The 19,493-nt window shown below is 39.4% G+C and overlaps 1 protein-coding gene across 2 annotated transcripts in view; it reads right to left on the bottom strand.

Annotated features, from left to right (window-relative positions):
- Positions 1 to 1,606, bottom strand: part of LOC136158239 (cytochrome P450 2C19-like) — a 36,125-nt gene extending 34,519 nt beyond the window's left edge. For both annotated transcript variants that reach the window (XM_065920017.1, XM_065920018.1), the window contains exon 1: positions 1,439 to 1,606. In XM_065920017.1, the coding sequence (XP_065776089.1) occupies positions 1,439 to 1,606 (168 nt within the window). The remainder of the gene's footprint in view (positions 1 to 1,438) is intronic.
- Between the last annotated feature and the right edge of the window lie 17,887 nt (positions 1,607 to 19,493).

Below are 19,493 nucleotides of genomic sequence, written 5' to 3'. Positions count from 1 at the left end.
TGCTGGAAAAGACTGAAGGCAGGAGGAGAAGGGGACAACAGAGCACAAGATGGTTGGATGGCATCACTGACTAAATGGACACGAATTTGAGCAAGCTCCAGCAGATGGTGATGGACAGGGAAGCCTGACGTGCTGCAGTCCATGGGGTAGCAGAGTCAGACACAACTGAGCAACTGAACAACAACAACAATAAATAAGGAAACAGGTTGGCGAATTCCATTTCCTTTCCAGCGTCCCATGGGTACTACATAGAAGATTTAAATTTGAAACTCTTATTCACCTTCTGATCCTTAAGGGGCAATGCATCAATCCCCGAAGCCCAGCTTTAAACCATCACCTAGCTAACTGCTTCAGAACCACGTGTAGGGTTCTTCCAATGGGAATTCATGTTCCCTAGCCCTATGATGAATATCAGAATTCCATATTTTAAAAAATAAATTCAGATAACTCTAATACACAGCTTAGTTTGAGATCCACTGGTGTCACGAAGCATCATAGAGCAACCTCAGGACATGCATATCTCATGGAGGAACAACATCTTCCATCATGCAGTATTTACAGGGTACAGACAGCAGCTTCCTGCAGAATCCAAATGAGTGCTGCTGCCCCCAGTGGGACCCTGACTGGTGACTTCTTTTTCTCATTCACTCATGCTTGTGCTGAATGCAGAGCTATTTCCTTAACATCAAGCACAATGTGCTTCTTCAGAAAAGTTTTATTTTCATGGCCATTTTTTACAAAACACACAGTTTATGTAGTAAAAGACTTCTGCAAGGGAATCTCTAATCACAAAACACTTTCCATTTACTCTCAGTCCCAAACCACAGCAAATGGCTGTGAAACAAAGAAAGGAAGTAACACTTGCAGCTTTTGCCATTTTATTATTTTGATTCTATTACATGTGCAAAGACAAATATTTCCCTGCTCACAAAACACATTACTTTGTCTCTTACTTATGACAATGACAGGCCAGAAAAGGCAACAGGAATACTAAAATTTACAGGGAGTAATTTGCTAATCTGTTTTAACAACGTGCCCAGGACTTTCCTGGTGGTCCAGTGGTTGAGAATTCACCTGCTAATGAAAGTTCAATCCCTAATGCAGAAGGATTCCTTATGCTACAAGGCAACTAAGCCTGTTTTCCACAACTCTTGAGCCCATGTGCCCTAGAACCCATGCTCCACAACAAGAGAAGCCACCACAATGAGAAACCTGTGCACCATGGCTAGAGAGTAGCTCCAATCTGCCACAACTCAAGAAAGCTTGTGTGCAGCAAGGAAGACCCAATGCACTCAAAAATAAATGAATACAAATTAAAAAGTAAAAGAAAAAAAAAAACAAACAAACAATGTGCCCAGAGAAATATATATGATTTTTAAAACTGGACTTAATTTACTTAGCCTTTTCAAGCCACTGGAGGAATATGAAGTCTACTTACATTGGTTAAAGATTTGCTGATGTTCTTAACATCTAACTGTAGGATGTTTCCAAGAATCGGGAGAGGAGTGGGGCCCGGCGGGAGCTTCCCTCTCCCAGATCTCTGTTTCCAGAGTGAGAGGAGAAGCAGAGAGCAGAGACAGAGCACCAGGGCCACAGCCAGATCCATTGACGCCGTCTCTTCTCACTCAGACGACTGTGAGCCTAAAACCTAAGTCCCTGCTGATTCAGCACTGGTCTCTCTGAGGACTAAAGATATCAATCAATCACATCCACTTTATACGCTATTCTGAGTGGACTTTGGCCACTGATAAAGATAAAATTAAAGTGCCCTTTAATCTTGTTTTCCCTCTGTCCAGTGAAGACTTTGGAGATTGTCATTTACATGTACTGGGCTGGGATCCATGTTTGATAATTAAAAAAAAAAAAAAAAACTCACTGTGCAGTCAGGATTGAGAACCACTGAAATAAATAATTTGATGCCCAAAAAAGCTCAAAACTCTGGATTCAAGTCAATGATCAGTTGCAAATTTATGACTTTGAAGACAATCAGTATATTCTATGCCATTTTTATTTATTTATTTATTACCAAATTAAACAAGTTTATTGGAGTATACTTGATTTACAAATGTTAGTTTCAAGTATACAGCAAAGTGAATAGGTTATACATATACATATATCCATTCTTTTTATCCTTTAGATTATTTTCCCATATAGACAATCTAGAATATTGAGTAGACCCTCTTGCTATACAGTAAGTCCTAATTAGTTATCTATTTTTCACTTTAAAATATTTTTAATCCTTTAAATTCTGAAAGTATGATACCACATTTACAGGCGACTTGGAAAATATAGAACAAATTTGCATATAGTTCCACTGTGTAATGCAATTATCTTTTTAAGTAGATAAAATAAGGTTTTTAGTTGGAGTTTCAATATCAAATTCTCAAAAATTAACAGAATGAATAGAAAGAAAACTAGAAAGTATACAGTAGATCTGAAAAGCACTATGAACCAACTCAACATAGCTAGATTTATACAATTTTCACACAATAGCAGGATACAAATTCTATTCAAGTTCCCATATACTATAATCCAGGAGACAGTGGAACATATCCAGGGACATAAAACAAGGTGCAAAAATTTCATGATCTAAAGATATTGAAATCATACAGATTGTGTTCTCTTACCACTGTGGATTATGTCAGAAATCAATATCAAAATATATTTTTATTTTTTTTTCTTTTATTAATAGCCCACATATTTTCAAGTGCAATGTGATATTTATCAATACAGATCTTTGACTTAGACATTGAAAATCTTAAAACGGTTAAAAGAAAAAACACAGAGGGTGATTGAAGAGAAGAAAGCATCTAAATGAGAAATTAATATCAAGGATAATTTTAAAACTCCAGGTATCTGGAAATTAAATATCCACTTTTAAATGATGGGTATATCTAAGAAGTCATAACAAGGGAAACTAGAAAATATTTGTAATGGAATAAAAATAAAAAGAGCATTTATCAGAATTTGTTGCTTGAAGCTGAAGCAGCTCAATGCAACTAAACACAATGTGGAATCTTGAATAAGGTATGAAAACAAACAATGGACACTAGCATAAAATTTTGTGAAATTTGAACAAAATCTGTACTTTAGTTAATACTAAATACTAAATACTAATACAGTCGTGTCCGACTCTTTGTGGCTCCATGGACTGTAGCCTACCAGGCTCCTCTCTGTCCAGGGGATTCTCTAGGAAAGAATACTGGAGTGGGTTGCCGTGCCCTTCTCCAGGGGATCTTCACAATCCAGGTGTTAAACCCAGGTCTCCTGCACTGCTGGCAGATTCTCTACCATCTGAGCCACCAGGGAAGCCTAAAAATATTGGAGTGGGTAGCCTATCTCCAGGGGACCTACTCAACCCAGGAATGAACTGGGGTCTCCTGCATTGCAGGCAGAATCTCTGCCAGCTGAGCTACGAGGAAAGCCCAGTTAATACTGTACCACCTGTTAATTTCCTGTGGTTTTTTTTTTTTTGTTTGTTTGTTTGTTTTATTTTTTTTTTTACAACATAGCATCTCTTTACTATTTTTCAGAATTGGATTAGAAGTTTCAAGCCTCACTCAAAATTTTTTAAAAATCACTGAGATAATAAGCTTTCTAGACCTTCAGCAGTAATACTTGATGCCAGAATAAATGGAATTATAGCAATGGTTTGAGTGAATATAAATTAGAATTCTAGCATTCTAGCATTCTATTCATATGTAGTAAAACAAGTGGAACCAAAACGTAGTACATTTTTTAGCTAAGCAAAAATTCATAACTTTTCTAAAGTTACATATTGTATTGTACATATATAAGTGAAAGCTTTTCTGCTACACTTGATAAAGGTTTGAGAAAGAACAACAACAAAAAGAGACAGAGAAATTGGAAAACAAACTAAATGAAATGGGAGCACTGAATATGAAAGAGAAAAAGTGAAATAAACTAGATAAAAGTAAAAGATTATCATATGATCCAGTTACTTTTAAACATGGCTGCTCACTAGAATCACATCTGGAACTTTGGAGAAAAAAACAATACTTAAGCATTTGTATTTTTCAAAAAATTCGCAGATAATTATAACATGCATCTGGATTTGAAAAAGTAATTACAGGTTTTTCTATTAAATGGTAGTTTTAGTGATATAGAATTCTATTATTTTCTGTCGAACAACCATGACACAATCGTATTAAATGAACACTAGTCACATAATCACAATAATGAAAGATGTTTATCAGTTTTCACAATTAATAGCCAGACAAAAATTGCATAATTGCAATTGCAAGCCATAATGGAAACATGATTAACCTAACAGTAGAAAATAATTACATTTTGGAGGCTTAAGTAGAGTGATGCAGAAACGCATAAGTGGAAATGCATACATGCATATATTTCATCTTTCATCCACCCAGTCAACCTGTCTTTAGGCTGGTGCATTTAATCCATTTATATGTAAGGTTAGTATCAATATATATGCTACTATTACCATTTTCTTAATTGTTTTGAGTTTATTCTTCGTAGGTTGGTCTCTTCCTTCTCTTGTGTTTCGTGCCTAAAAAAGTTCCTTTTTCATTTGTTGTAAAGCAAATGAGTGGTGGTGCTGAATTCTCTTAACTTTTGCTTTCGTAAAGCTTTTGATTTCTCCTTTAAATCTGAATGACAGACTTGATGGGTAGAGTATTCTTGGTTATATCTTCTTCCTTTTCATCACTTCAAATATATTGTGCCATTCCCTTCTGGCTTGTAGAGATTCTGTTGGGAAATCAGCTGATAAACTTATGGGAGTTCCCTTGTATGCTATTTATCATTTTTCCCTTGTTTTTTTAAATATTTTATCTTTGTCTTTAATTTTTGTCCGTTTGATTACTACGTGTCTTGGTGTGTTCATCCTTGGGTTTATCCTGCCTACTACTCTCTGCGCTTCCTAGATTTGGCTGAGTATTTCTTTTCCTATGCTAGGGAAGTTTTCAGCTATTATTTTTACGAATGTTTTCTCAGTTCTCTTCACTCTCTCTTCGCCTTCTTGTTCATTGTTGAGTCGCTCAGTCATGTCTGACTCTATACAACTCCACGGATTGCAGAACGCCAGGCTTCCGTGTCCTTCACTATTTCCTGGAGTTTTCTCAAGCTCATGTCCTTTGAGTTGATGATGCCATCCAACCATCTCACCTTCTGTCTCCCCCTTCTCCTCCTGCCCTTAATCTTTCTGAGCACCAGGATTTTTTCCAATGAGTCAGCTCTTCGCATCAGGTGGCCAAAGTATTGGAGATTCAGCTTCAGAATCAGTCCTTCCAATGAAGGACTCACCTTCATCAGTAGGCTCTTTAGTTCCTCTTTATTTCTCTCATTAAGGTGGTATTATCTGCACATCTGAGGTTATCGGTATTTTTCCCTGCAATCTTGGTTCCAGCTTGTGATTCATCTGGCCCAACATTTTGAATGATGCATTTTACATAAAAGTTAATTAAGCAGGATGACAATATACAACCTTGTCATATTCCTTTCCCAATTTTGAACCGGTCTGTTGTTCCATGTCCAGTTCTATCTGTTGCTTATTGACCTGCATACAGGTTTTGCAGGAGGCAGGTAAGCTGCTATGGTATTCCATCTCTTTAAGAATTTTCCACAGTTAATTGTGATCCATGTGGTCAAAGGGTTTAGTGTAGTCAATGAGGCAGAAGTAGATGTTTTTCTGGAATTCCGTTGCTTTTTCTATGATCCAATGGGTGTGGGCAATTTGATCTCTGGTTCCTCTGACTTTTCTAAATCCAGTGTGTACATCTGGAAGTTTTCTCTTCATATACTATTGGAGCTTAGCTTGGAGAATTTTGAGCATTACTTGACTAGCATGTGAAATGAGTACAATTGTGCAGTAGCTTGAATATTCTTTGGCATTGCCTTTCTTTGGGATTGGAATGAAAACTGACCTTTTCCAATCCCATGACTGCTGAACTTTCCAAATTTTCTGTCCTAATGAGTGCAGCACTTTTACAAGCTTCATCATTCAGGCTTTGAAATAACTCAACTGGAATTCCATCGCCTCCACTAGATTTGTTCATAGCAATGCTTCCTAAGGCCCAATTGACTTCACACTCCAGGATGTCTGGCTTTAGGTGAGTGATCACACCATCGTGATTATCTGGGTCATTAAGACATTTATTGTATAGTTCTTCTGTGTATTCTTGCCACTTCTTCTTAATATCTTCTGCTTCTGTTAGATCCATATCATTTCTATCCTTTATTGTGCCCATCTTTGCATGAAATGTTCCCTTGGTATAGCTAATTTTCTTGAGGAGATCTCTAGTCTTTCCCATCCTATTGTTTTCCTCTATTTCTTTGCTTTGTTCATTTAGGAAGGCTTTCTTATTTCTCCTCGCTATTCTTTAAAACTCTTCATTCATATGGTTATATCTTTCCTTTCTCCTTTGTCTTTCACTTCTCTTCTTTCCTCACCAATTGGGAAGGCATCTTCAGACAACCATTTTGCCTTGTTGCATTTTTTCCCCTTGGGAATGGTTTTGATCACTGACTCCTGTACAGTGTTGTGAACCTCTGTCCATAGTTCTTAAGGCACCCTATCAGATATAATCCCTTGAATCTACTTGTCACTTGTACTGTACAATCATGAGATTTGATTTAGATCATATGTGAATGGTCTAGCAGTTTTCTTTACTTTCTTCAAGGTAAGTCTGAATTTTGCAATAAGGAGCTCATGATCTGAGACACAGTCAGCTCCCAGTCTTGTTTTTTGCTGACTGTATACAGTTTCTCCACCTTCATTTGTAAAAAATATCATCAATCTGATTGTGGTATTGACCATCTGGTGACAACCATGTGTAGAGTTTCATTGGAAGAGTGGTTGGGGCATAGACTTAGATTACTGAGATATTGAATTGTTTGCCTTGGAAATGAACTGAGATCATTCTGTTGTTTTTGAGATTGCACCTAGGTACTGCATTTCAGATTCTTTTGTTGACTATAAGGGTTACTTCCTTACTTTTAAGGGATTGTTGCCCTCAGTAGTAGATATAATGGTCATCTGAATTAAATTCACCCATTCCTGCCCATTTTAGTTCACTGATTACTAAAAATGTTCGCTCTTGCCATCTCCTGCTTGACCACTTCCGATTTACCTTGATTCATGGTCCTAACATACCAGTTTCCTATGCAATAATGTTCTTTATAGCACTGGGCTTTGCTTTCACCACCAGTCACATCCACAACTGGGTGTCATTTCTGTTTTGGCTCAGGCTCTTCATTCTTTCTGGAGTTATTTCCCTACTTTTTCTCCAGTAGCATATTGGGCACCTACCAAACTGGGTTTTCATCTTTCCATGTCATATCTTTTTTCCTTTTCATACTATTCATGTGGTTCTCAAGATAAGAGTGCTGAGGTGGTTTGCCATTCCCTTCTCCAGGGGGCCATGTTTTGTCAGAATTCTCCACCGTGACCCCAACCATCTTTGGTCACCCTACATGGCATGCCTCATAGCTTAATTAAGTTACACAAAGTTTTGACCTATGTGTTCATTTTGGTTAGTTTTCTGTGACTATGGTTTTCATTCTGTCTGCCCAATGATGGATGAGGATAAGAGGTTTGTGCAAGCTTCCTGGTGGGAGGGGCTGGCTGTGGGGAAAGCTAGGTCTGCTCTGATAGGCAGAGTTATGCTGAGTAAATCTTTAATCCAATTTCTGCTAATCAGTGGGGCTGTGTTTGTCCTAGGCCAAACTATGGTAGCGAAAATTATAACCTCCCCCAAAAGGACTTATGAAAGCATGTCCTAGGGCTGCTGCTGTCAGTGTCCCTGACCCCATGCCGGTCACTGTCAACCCATGCTTCTGCTACAGACACCAGGACACTCATTGGCAAGTCTGACTTACTCTTTTGTGCAGTCAATGCTCATTTCCCCTGGCTTCTGGTGTGCACAATGTTTTGTTTGTGCTCTCCAAGACTCTCTGTTTCCCCAGTCCTGTGGAAATTACATAATCAAGTCCCACTGGTTTCAAAGTCAGATTCCCTGGGGATTCTCAGTCCCTTTGCTCGATCCCCAGGTTGAGAAGTCTGTTGGGGGCCTAGAAATTTTGTAACACTGTGAGAACTTCTTTGGTATAATTGTTTTCCAGTTTGTGGATCACCCACCTGGCAGCTCTATATTATTAATGGTAACCTGCTCCATAAGGACTTATGCCACATGCCACACCTCCCACTGTTGCTACCCTGTCCCTCTGGCAGGCCACTGCTGATCCATGCCTCTGCAGGAGACCCTCAAACACTCAAAGACAGGTCTTACTCAGTTTCTTGTGGGAGTCACTGCTCCTTTCCCTGGGTCCTGATGTGCACAAGGTTTTGTATGTGCTCTCCAAGCATCTCTGGTGGGTATGAGGTTTGATTTTAAATATGATCACACCCCTCCTACCATATTGTTGCAGCCCCTCCTTTGTCCTTTTACGTAGGGTATCTTCTTTTAGTGGGTTCCAGCATTCTCCTGTAGATGGTTATTCAGCAACTATTTGTGATTTTGGTGTTCTCGCAGTAGAAGATGAGTGCACATCCTTATACTCTCCCTTCTTGAACCTGTCTTCCTGTCTTCTCCTTCTGGAACACCTATAATGCAATGGATGGTGTGTTTAATGTTGTCACAGAGGACTCTTAGGCTATCTTCATTTTGTTTTTCATTCTGTTTTATACCAGTGTTTCTGCCTTTCTGTCTTCCAGGTCACTTGTCTGTTCTTCTGCTTCCATTATTCTGCTATTAATTCCTTCCAGTGTATTGTTCATCTCTGTTTACTTGTTTTTTAGTTCTTCTAGGTCTTTGGTAAACATTTCTTGCATCTTCTCCATTCTTTTTCAAAGATCCTGGACCATCTGCACTATTATATCCAGTCTTGGAGTTTACAGGCTCTATGATAGGGTCTTCGTTCTGTTTTCTCTCTGACGAAGAAGGATAAGAGGCTTAAGGAAGCCTCCTGATGGGAGAGACTGACTGAGGGGGAAACTGGATCTTGTTCTAATGGGCAGGGCCATGCTCAGTAAACCTTTAATCCAATTTTCTGTTGATGGGTGGGGTTTTGTTCCCTCCCTGTTATTTGACCTGAGGCCAAACTATGGTGGAGGTACTGAAGAAAGTGACCACTTCCTTCAAAAGGTCCCATGCACCCACTGCTGCACTCAATGCTCCCAACTCTGCAGCAAGCTGCTGCTGACCAAAACCTCAGCCAGAGACTCCTGGACGCTCATGGGCAAGTCTGAGTCAGTCTCTTGTGGAGCCACTGCTGCTTTCTCCTGGGTCCTGGTGCACACAAAGTTTTGTTTGTGCCCTCCAAGAGTCTGTTTCCCAAGTCCTGTGAAAATTCTGGTGGCTCTATGGTGGGGTTAATGGTGACCTCTAGGAGAGCTTATGCCATACCCAGATCTACTGTACCCAGAGTCCCTTCCCCTGCAACAGTCCTCTGCTGACCTGTATCTCCACAGGAGACACTCAAGCACAGTTCTGTCTCAGTCTCTGGGGATTTGGGGGTCCTGGTGCATGCAAGGTTTGTTTGAGCCCCCTGAGCATCTCTGGCAGATATGAGGTTTGATTCTAAACTGATTTTGCCCCTCCAACTGTCTTGTTGGGGCTTTTCCTTTGCCCTTGGACATGGGGTATCTCCTCAAAGTTGCTCCAGCACCATGCAGCTGCCATTACAATGTCTACCCTCTTGCTAGGGCTTCTCTGCCCTTGGTCAAGGGATATCTCCTCAAAGTTGCTCCAGTGCCATGCAGCCACCACTCCAGCGCCATTCAGCTGCTGGAGAAGACTCTACACATGGACATCACCAGATGGTCAATACCAAATTAGATTGATTATATTCTTTGCATTCAAAGATGGAAAATCTCTATACAGTCAGCAAAAACAAGACTGGGAGCTGACTGTGGCTCAGATCATGAACTCCTTATTGCCAAATTCAGACTTAAATTGAAGAAAGTAGGGAAGACCAATAGACCATTCAGGTATGACCTAAATCAAATCTCTTATGATTATACAATGAAAGTGACAAATAGATTCAAGGGACTAGATCTGATAGACAGAGTGCCTAATGAACTATGGATGGAGGTTCGTGAAAATGTCCAAGAGGCAATGATCAAGACCATCCCCAAGAAAAAGAAATGCAATTATGCAAAATGGTTGTCTGACAAGGCCTTACAAATAGCTGTGAAAAGAAGAGAAGCAAAAGGTAAAGAATAAAATGAAAAGTATATCCTTTTGAATGCAAAGCTCCAAAGAATAGTAAGGCGAGACAAGAAAGCCTTCCTCAGTGATCAATGCAAAGAAATAGAGGAAAACAAAAGAATGAGAAAGACTAGAGATCTCTTCAAGAAAATTAGCGATACCAAGGGAACATTTGGTGCAAAGATAGGCACAATAAAGCATAGAAATGATATGGAACCAACAGAAGCAGAAGATATTAAGAAGAGGTGGCAAGAATACACAGAACATCTATATAAAAATAATCTTCATGACCCAGATAGCCATGATGATGTGATCACTCACCAAGAACCAAATATCCTGGAATGCAAAGTCAAGTGGGCTTTAGCAAGCATCACTATGAACCAAGCTAGTGGAGGTGATGGAATTCCAGCTGAGCTATTTCAAATCCTAAAAGATGATACTGTGAAAGTGCTGCACTCAATATGACAGCAAACTTTAAAGACTCAGCAGTGGCCACAGGACTGAAAAAGTTCAGTTTCTATTCCAGTACCAAACAAAGGCAATGCCAAAGAATGCTCAAACTTCCATCCAATTGCACTCATTTCACATGCAAAGTTATGCTCAAAATTCTCCTAGCCAGGCTTCAAAGGCACTGAACCACGAACTTCCAGCTGTTCAAGCTGGATTTAGAAAAGGCAGAGGAACCAGAGATCAAATTGCCAATATCCGCGGATCATTGAAAAAGCAAGAGAGTTCCAGACAAACATCTATTTCTGCTTTATTGCTATGCCAAAACCTTTGACTGTGTGGATCACAATAAATTGTGGAAATTCTGAAAGAGATGGGAATATCAGACCACCTTATCTGCCTAATGAGAAATCTGTATGCATGTCAAGATGCAACAGTCAGAACTGGACATGGAGCAACAGACTGGTTCCAAATCAGGAAATGAGTATATCAAGGTGGTATATTGTCACCCTGCTTATTTAACCTACATGTATAGTACATCATGAGAAATGCCAGACTTGATGAACCACAAACTGGAATCAAGATTTCTGGGAGAAATATCAATAACCTGACACACAGATGACTCCACCCTTATGGCAGAAAGTGAAGAGGAACTAAAGAGCCTCTTGATGAAAGTGAAAGACGAGAGTGAAAAAGTTGGCTTAAATTTCAACATTCAGAAAACTAAGATCATGGCATCCTGTCCCATCACTTCATGGGAAATAGATGGAGAAACAATAGAAACAGTGACCAAATTTTTTTTGGGGGGGGAGGGGCTCCAAAATCACGCAGATGGTGACTAAAGCCATGAAATTCAAAGATGCTTGCTCTGTGGAAGAAAAGTTATGACCAAACTAGACAGCATGTTAAAAAGCAGAGATATTACTTTGCCACCAAAGATCTATCTAGTCAAAGCAATTGTTTCTCCAGTAGTCATGTATGGATGTGAGAGTTGGACTATAAAGAAAGCTGAGCACAGAAGAATTGATGCTTTTGAACTGTGGTGTTGGAAAAGAGTCTTGCAAGTCACTTGGACAGCAAGGAGATCTAACCAGTCCATCCTAAAGGAAATCAGTCCTGAACATTCATTGGAAAGACTGATGCTGAAGCTGAAACTCCAATACTTTGGCCACTTCATGTGAAGAAATGACTCATTTGAAAAGATCCTGATGCTGGGAAAGATTGAAGGCAGGAGGAGAAGGGGATGACAGAGGATGAGATGATTGGATGGCATCACTGACTCAATGGACATGTTTGATTAAACTCCAGGAGTTGGCGATGGATAGGGAGGCCTGGTGTTTGCAGTCCATGGGGTCACAAAGAGTCGGACATGACTGAGCAACTAAACTGAACTGAACTGAACTGAATGATAGGGTTAATAGCAACCTCTCAAGAGGGCATTTGCCAAGAGGCACCTGCCAGGACTGCTGCTATCATTGCCCCTGTCCATCTATGTTGCTGCAAATGGAATTATTTTGTTCTTTCTATGGCTAAGTAATAGTCCATTGTATATATGTATCATATTGCTTTTATCTATTACTCTGTTGATAGACATTTGGGTAGATTCCATGTCCTGGCTACTGTAAATAGTGCTGCAGTGAACACTGGGGTGCATGCTATTTTTTAAATTATTTTCTCTGAGTATATGCCCAGGAGGGGGATTGCTTGATCATATGATATCTCTATTTTTAGATTTTTAAGAAACCTCCCTACTGTACTTCATAATGGCTGTACCAATTTATATTTCCATCAACAGTATAAGAGGGTTCTCTTTTCTCTCCATCCTTTCCACCATTTATTGTTTGCAGATTTTTGATAATGGCCCTTTTTACCAGTGTGAAGTGACACTTTATGATAGTTTTTATTTGCATTTCTGTAATAACTAGTGATGTTGAGTATCTTTTCATGTGTTCTTTGGCCTTCTGTATGTCTTCTTTGGAGAAATGTCCATTTAGATCTTGTGCTCACTTTTGGATTTTTTTTTTAATTGAGCTGCATGAGCTATTTGTATATTTTGGAGATTACTCACTTGTTGGTTGCTTCATTTGCAAATATTTTCTCCTATTTTGTAGGTTGTCTTTGTTTTGTTCATGAATAGCTTTGCTGTGCAAAAGATTCCAATGCCTCCAATCTCACAAGTATGCAATCATTCCAAGTCTCAACCAATTTTTTTCTTAACAAAAGCACCTTATTTTTTTTGAGCTCCAATTTTAATTTTTTTTTTTTTTTTTTTTTTTTTTTTGCCGAGTTGTGAGGTATGCAGGATCTTAGATCCTTGACCAGGGATGGAACCTGTGCCCCCTGCAGTGGAAGAACGGAGACCTAACAACTGGACCACCAGGAAATTCCCACCAATAATAATTCTTTACTGACAATTTATGTAGCCATGCAGTTTTTTGCCTTTATAAACTTCTTCCATTTGGCAATCTGGTGGGACTCAATTCAAGTGCTTATTGGAAATGTGTCCCTTGGGCTGCAGTCCTAATAAAACTCAATTAGACATATCTTTATTTCAACCAAGTTTCTGTTCTTGTAATTCTTGGTTAACACTAACATAATTCAAACATCTTAAATGACCAAACACAAATTGAGTAATTAACTAACTAAATTTGCATGTCTTTTATCATAAAATCTTCCCCTTTTCTAAAAAAAAAATAAACTCTGGAAAGCAGAGATTATTATTTCATATTTTTCAAATGAGGAAAGTGAAGCTTCTGGGAAAGCAGGAGAGCTTTCCAGGGTCACACATAATTATTAAAACTAGGATTGAAACTGAGATCTTCTGATGCCCATTTCTTGCACTCAGTTATTACCAAAGAAGAAAAGCTTTAGTAAAATCAAACTAAACTGCTGCCGAAACAATCAATTGGTTCAGTTCAGTCACTCAGTCATGTCTGACTCTTTGCAACAAAATGGCCTGCAGCACACCAAGCTTCCCTGTCCATCACCAACTCCTGGAGCTTACTTAAACTCATGTTCATCAAGTTGGTGATGCCATCCAGCCATCTGACTGTCGTCCCCTTCTCCTCCTACCTTCAATCTTTTCCAGCATCAGGCAATTTTCCAACGTCAGGCTCTTTTTCAATGAGTCAGTTCTTCACATCAGGTGGCCAAAGTATTGGAGCTTCAGATTCAGCATCAGTCCTTCCAAAGAATATTAGGACTGATTGCCTTTAGGATTGACTGCTTTGATCACCTTGCAGCCCAAAGAACTCTGAAGTATCTTCTCTGACACCGCAGTTCAAAAGCATCAATTTTTCAAAACTCAGCTTTCTTTGTGGTCCAACTCTCACATCCATACATGACCACTGGAAAAATCATAGGCTTGATTAGACAGACTTTTGTTGGCAAAGTAATGTTTCTGCTTTTGAATATGCTGTCTAGGTTGTCTAGGTTCTCATCCAAAGAGGAAGTGTCTGAATTTCATGGCTGCAGTCACCATCAGCAGTGAGTTTGCAGCTCCTCAAAAATGAAGTCTATCACTGTTTCCATTATTTTCCCATCTCTTTGACATGAAGTGATGGGACCAGATGCCATGATCTTAGTTTTTTGAATGTTGAGTTTTAAGCCAGATTTTACTCTCCTCTTTCACTTTCATCAAGAGTCTCTTTATCCCTCTTCACTTTCTGCCATAAGGGAGGTGTCATCTGCATATCTGAGGTTATTGATATTTCTCCCAGCAATCTTGATTTCAGCTTGTACTTCATCCAATCCAGCATTTGACATGATGTACTCTGCATGTAGATTAAATAAGCAGGCTGACAATATACAGCCTTGACATACTGCTTTCCCAATTTTGAGCCAGTTCATTGTTCCATCTCTGGTTCTTACTGTTGCTTCTTGACCTGCATACAGATTTCTTAAGGCTGGTCAGTTATTCTGGTATTCACATCTCTTAAATAATTTCCAACAGTTTATTGTGATCCACAGAGTCAAAGGCTTTGGCATAGTTAATAAAGCAGAAGTAGATTATTTTCTAGAACTCTCTTGCTTCTTTTATGTAAATGGATGTTGGCAATTTGATCCCTGGTTCCCCTGCCTTTTCTAAATCCAGCTTGAACAGCTGGAAGTTCTTGGTTCATGTACTGTTGAAGCCTGGCTTGGAGAATTTTGAGCATTACTTTGCTAGTATGTGAAATGAGTGCAATTGTTGAGTAATTTGAATACTCTTTAACATTACCTTTCTTTGGGATTGGCATGAAAACTGACTTGTGGCCAGCTTTTTTCCAGTCCTGTGGCCACTGTGGAGTTTTCCAAATTTGCTGGTATATTAAGTGCAGCAATTTAACAGTATCATCTTTTAGGATTTGAAATAGCTCAACTGGGATTTCATCACCTCCACTAGTTTTGTTTGTAGTGATGCTTCCTAAAGCCCACTTGACTTCACATTCCAGGATGTCTGGCTCTAGGTGAATGATCACACCATCGTGGTTATCTGGGTCATGAAGATCTTTTTTGTATAGTTTTTCTGTGTATTCTTGCCACCTCTTCTTAATATCTTCTGCTTCTGTTGGGTCCATACCATTTCTGTAGCTTATTGTGCCCATCTTTGCATGAAATGTTCCCTTGGTATTGCTAATTTTCTCAAAGAGATCTCCAGTCTTTCCCATTCTATTTCTTTCTTCTATTTCTTTACATTCATCACTAAGGAAGACTTTCTTGTCGCTCCTTAATATTCTTTGGAACTCAGCATTCAGATGACTATATCTTTCCTTTTCTCCCTTGCCTTTCACTTCTCTTCTTTTCTCAGCTCTTGTTAGGGCTCCTCAGACAAACATTTTGCCTAAATTCATTTATTTTTCTTGGGGATGGTCTTGATCACAGATTCCTGTACAGTGTCATAAGCCTCCATCCATAGTTCTTCAGGCACTCTGAAGGTCTAATCGCTTGAATCTATTTGTCACTTCCACTGTATAATTGTAAGAGATTTGATTTAGGTCATACCTGAATGTTCTAGTGGTTTACCCTACTTTTTTCACTTTAAGTTTGAATTTTGTGACTAGGAGTTCATGATCTCAGCCACAGTCAGCACCTGGTCTTGTTTGTGCTGACTGTATAGAGCTTCTTGTCTTTGGCTGCAAAGAATATAATCAATCTGATTTCCATATTGACCATCTGGTGATATCCATGTGCAGAGTCATCTCTTGTGTTGTTGGAAGAGGGTTTGGTATGACCAGTGCATCCTCTTGGCAAAACTCTATTAGCCTTTGCCCTACCTCATTTTGTACTACCTTGCCAAACTTGCCTGTTACTTTAGATATCTTTTGGCTTTCTACTTTTGCATTCCAGTCCCCTGTGATGAAAGGACATCATTTTTCAGTGTTAGTTCTAGAAGGTCTTTTAGGTCATCATAGAACCATTCAACTTCAGCTTATTCAGAATTAGTGGTTTGGCATAGACTTACAGTAATATTGAATGATTTGCCTTGGAAATGAACAGAGATCATTCTCTCATTTGTGAGATTGCACCCAGATTATCACGATGATGTGAGCACTCACCTGGAGCCAGACATCCTGGAATGTGAAGTCAAGTGGGCCTTAGGAATCATCACTCTGAACAAAGCTAGTGGAGGTGATGCAATCCCAGTTGAGCTATTTAAAATGCTAAAAGATGATGCTGTGAAAGTGCTACACTCAATATGTCAGCAAATTTGGAAAACTCAGCAGTGACCACAGGACTGGAAAAGGTAGTTTTCATTCTAATCCCAAAGAAAGGCAGTGCCAAAGAATGTTCAAACTACTGCACAATTGCACTCATTTCACACAGTAGTAAAGTAATGCTCAAAATTCTTCAAGCCAGGCTTCAGCAATACATGAACTGTGAACTTTCAGATGTTCAAGCTGGATTTAGAAAAGGCAGAGGAACCAGAGATCAAATTGCCAACATCCGCTGGATCATTGAAAAAGCAAGAGAGTTCCAGAAAAACATTTATTTCTCTTTTATTGAGTATGCCAAAGCCTTTGACTGTGTGGATCACAATAAACTGGAAAATTCTGAAAGAGATGGGGATACCATGCCACCTGACCTGCCTCTTGAGAAACCTGTATGCAGGTCAGGAAGCAGTGGTTAAAACTGGACATGGAACAACAGACTGGTTCCAAATAGGAAAAGATGTACATAAAGGCTGTATATTGTCACCCTGCTTATTTAACTTATATGCAGAGTACATCATGAGAAACGTTGGGCTGGAAGAAGCACAAGCTGGAATCAGATTGCTGGGAGAAACACCAATAACCTCAGATATGCAGATGACACCACCCTTATGGCAGAAAGTGAAGAGGAACTAAAAAGCCTCTTGATGAAAGTGAAAGAGAAGAGGGAAAAACTTGGCTTAAAGCTCAACATTCAGAAAACTAATTACATGGCATCTGGTCCCATCACTTCATAGGAAATAGATGGGGAAACAGTGAAAGCAGCGTCAGATTTTATTTTGGGGGGCTCCAAAATCACTGCAGATAGTGATTCAGCCATGAAATTAAAAGATGCTTACTCCATAGAAGGAAAGTTATGACCAACCTAGACAGCATATTAAAAAGCAAAGACATTACTTTGCCAATAAAGGTTCATCTAGTCACGGCTATGGTTTTTCCAATAGTCATGCATGGATGTGACAGTTGGACTGTGAAGAAAGCTGAACGCCGAAGAATTGATGCTTTTGAACTGTTCTGTTGGAGAAGACTCTTGAGAGTCCCTTGGACTGCAAGGAGATCCAACAAGTTCATCCTAAAGGAGATGAATCCTGGGTGTTCATTGGTAGGACTGATGTTTAAGCTGCAACTCCAATACTTTGGCCACCTGATGCGAAGAGCTGACTCATTGGAAAAGACTCTGATGCTGGGAAAGGTTGAGGGCAGGAGAAGAAGGGGATGACAGAGGATGAGATGGTTGGATGGCATCACCAACTCAATGGACATGAGTTTGGGTAAACTCCAGGAGTTGGTGATGGACAGGGAGGCCTGGCGTGCTGAGGTTCATGGGATGGCAAAGAATCGAACACGATTGAGTGATTGAACTGAACTGAACTGCATTTCGGACTCTTTTGCTGTCTATGAGGTCTACTCCATTTCTTCTAAGGGATTCTTGCCGACAATAGTAGATATAATGGTAATCTGAATTAAATTAATCCATTCCAGTCCATTTTAGTTTACTGATTTCTAAGATGTTGATGTTCACTCTTGCCATCTCCTATTTGACCACTTCCAGTTTACCTTGTTTCATGGTTCTAACAATCCCAGTTCCTTTGCATAAATTGCTATTCTTTACAGCATCAAACTTTACTTTCATCACCAGCCACATCCACAACTGGGAATTGTTTTCACTTTAGCTTCATCCCTTCATTCTTTCTGGAGTTATTTCTCCACACTTCTCAGTAGCATTTTTGGCACCTACCAACCTGGGGAGTTCATAATAACCAATAAGCAATAAGCAGTCTATGATAAAGAATGAAAGTGAAAGTCATTCAGTCACATCCAACATTTTGTGACCCCATGGACTATACAGTCCTTGGAATTCTCTAGGCCAGAATACTGGAGTAGGTAGCCTTACCCTTCTCCAGGGGATCTTCCCAACCCAGGGATCGAACCCAGGTCTCCCACATTGTAGGCGGATTCATTAACAACTGAGCCACAAGGGAGGCCCATAACACACAATAGAAAAGAGCATTATCTGAGTCAAACTGATAACTATAGCCCAGGAGACAGTCTCTCAGCAGCCTTATAAACTGCTCCAGAGAAGGATGGTTTCATCGCACTTTTATATCTCATCAGAGGAAAGGTCATACATCAAACATGACTGGGGTACATACCTTCAAGATTTTAAAAGAGACAGATTAGCATGTACACAACGAGGTTGTGTGACCTCGGCACCTGAGATGAAATCTTATCTTCAGTGGACTACTAGTATACCATAGGAAGGGAGGCATTTTACCCCTGTTTTCAAAGTGAACACTCTTTGCTTCTGAATTTTATCTTCTTTTCATTAATGGTTAAAGTAGATGTACAATGTATGATAACCTAAAGCCATAAGACAGGCTCTTCTAGTTATCATAAACCTCAGGTTAAATCATGTGTAAGCAGAATGACTTCCCTATATCTCAATTCATGACAATTTCTTCAATCATCTCCAAACATGTGACTCTGAATGTACACCCCACTGACTGTTCACAAAAATTAGACTGCATAGATACCTCTTGACTCCAAGGATTAAACGGTCATAGATTCTCAAGAGAGTAAATAAAAGACAGGAATTCTCCCCTCTCCATCACTGCAGAGGTGAAACTTCCTCAGGTACTTAGGAAAGAACCAATCTCAAGATTTTAGTGGGGAAAATTTGAAAAACTATGGCTCAAGCCTCCTAGCTGCCTTCACACACACAATTGCTTCTGTTCTTTTGAAGTCTCTCTTTGTCAGAGATAATAGAATGAAGTATGCACCGTGTCAACCAAAATTCTAGAAAATGAAGACCTGGTTAAAATAAAAAGGTATTTATAGGAGGTTTGTTAGTACTGTACCCTAGGAGACAAAGACTCAAGAAACACTTGAATTGTGCTTCCCTGGACTACAAAATGGGGGAAGCTTATAAGTGCGAAGATTGCAAGGTTACAGTTAGTAACATGAGTTGTTTATCAAGAAATATCATTGATGGTGGAAAGAAGTGTTCTTATTGAGTAAGTATTGGTTGGTGTCTCAAATGGTTGTACAGTTAAAAGGGGAGACTTGAAAATATGAAAATGCAGCTGGTATGTGTTGTTCTGAATAGGGCTGGTCCTGTCTTTGGGTCTGGATCAGGTCAAAGAAATGCCAATCTCTCAGTGATATA

The sequence above is a fragment of the Muntiacus reevesi genome, chromosome 2, assembly GCF_963930625.1.
Source record: "Muntiacus reevesi chromosome 2, mMunRee1.1, whole genome shotgun sequence".
NCBI lineage: Eukaryota > Metazoa > Chordata > Mammalia > Artiodactyla > Cervidae > Muntiacus > Muntiacus reevesi.
The sequence above is the reverse complement of the archived record's forward strand: the minus strand, read 5'-3'. Positions and strand labels throughout refer to the sequence as shown.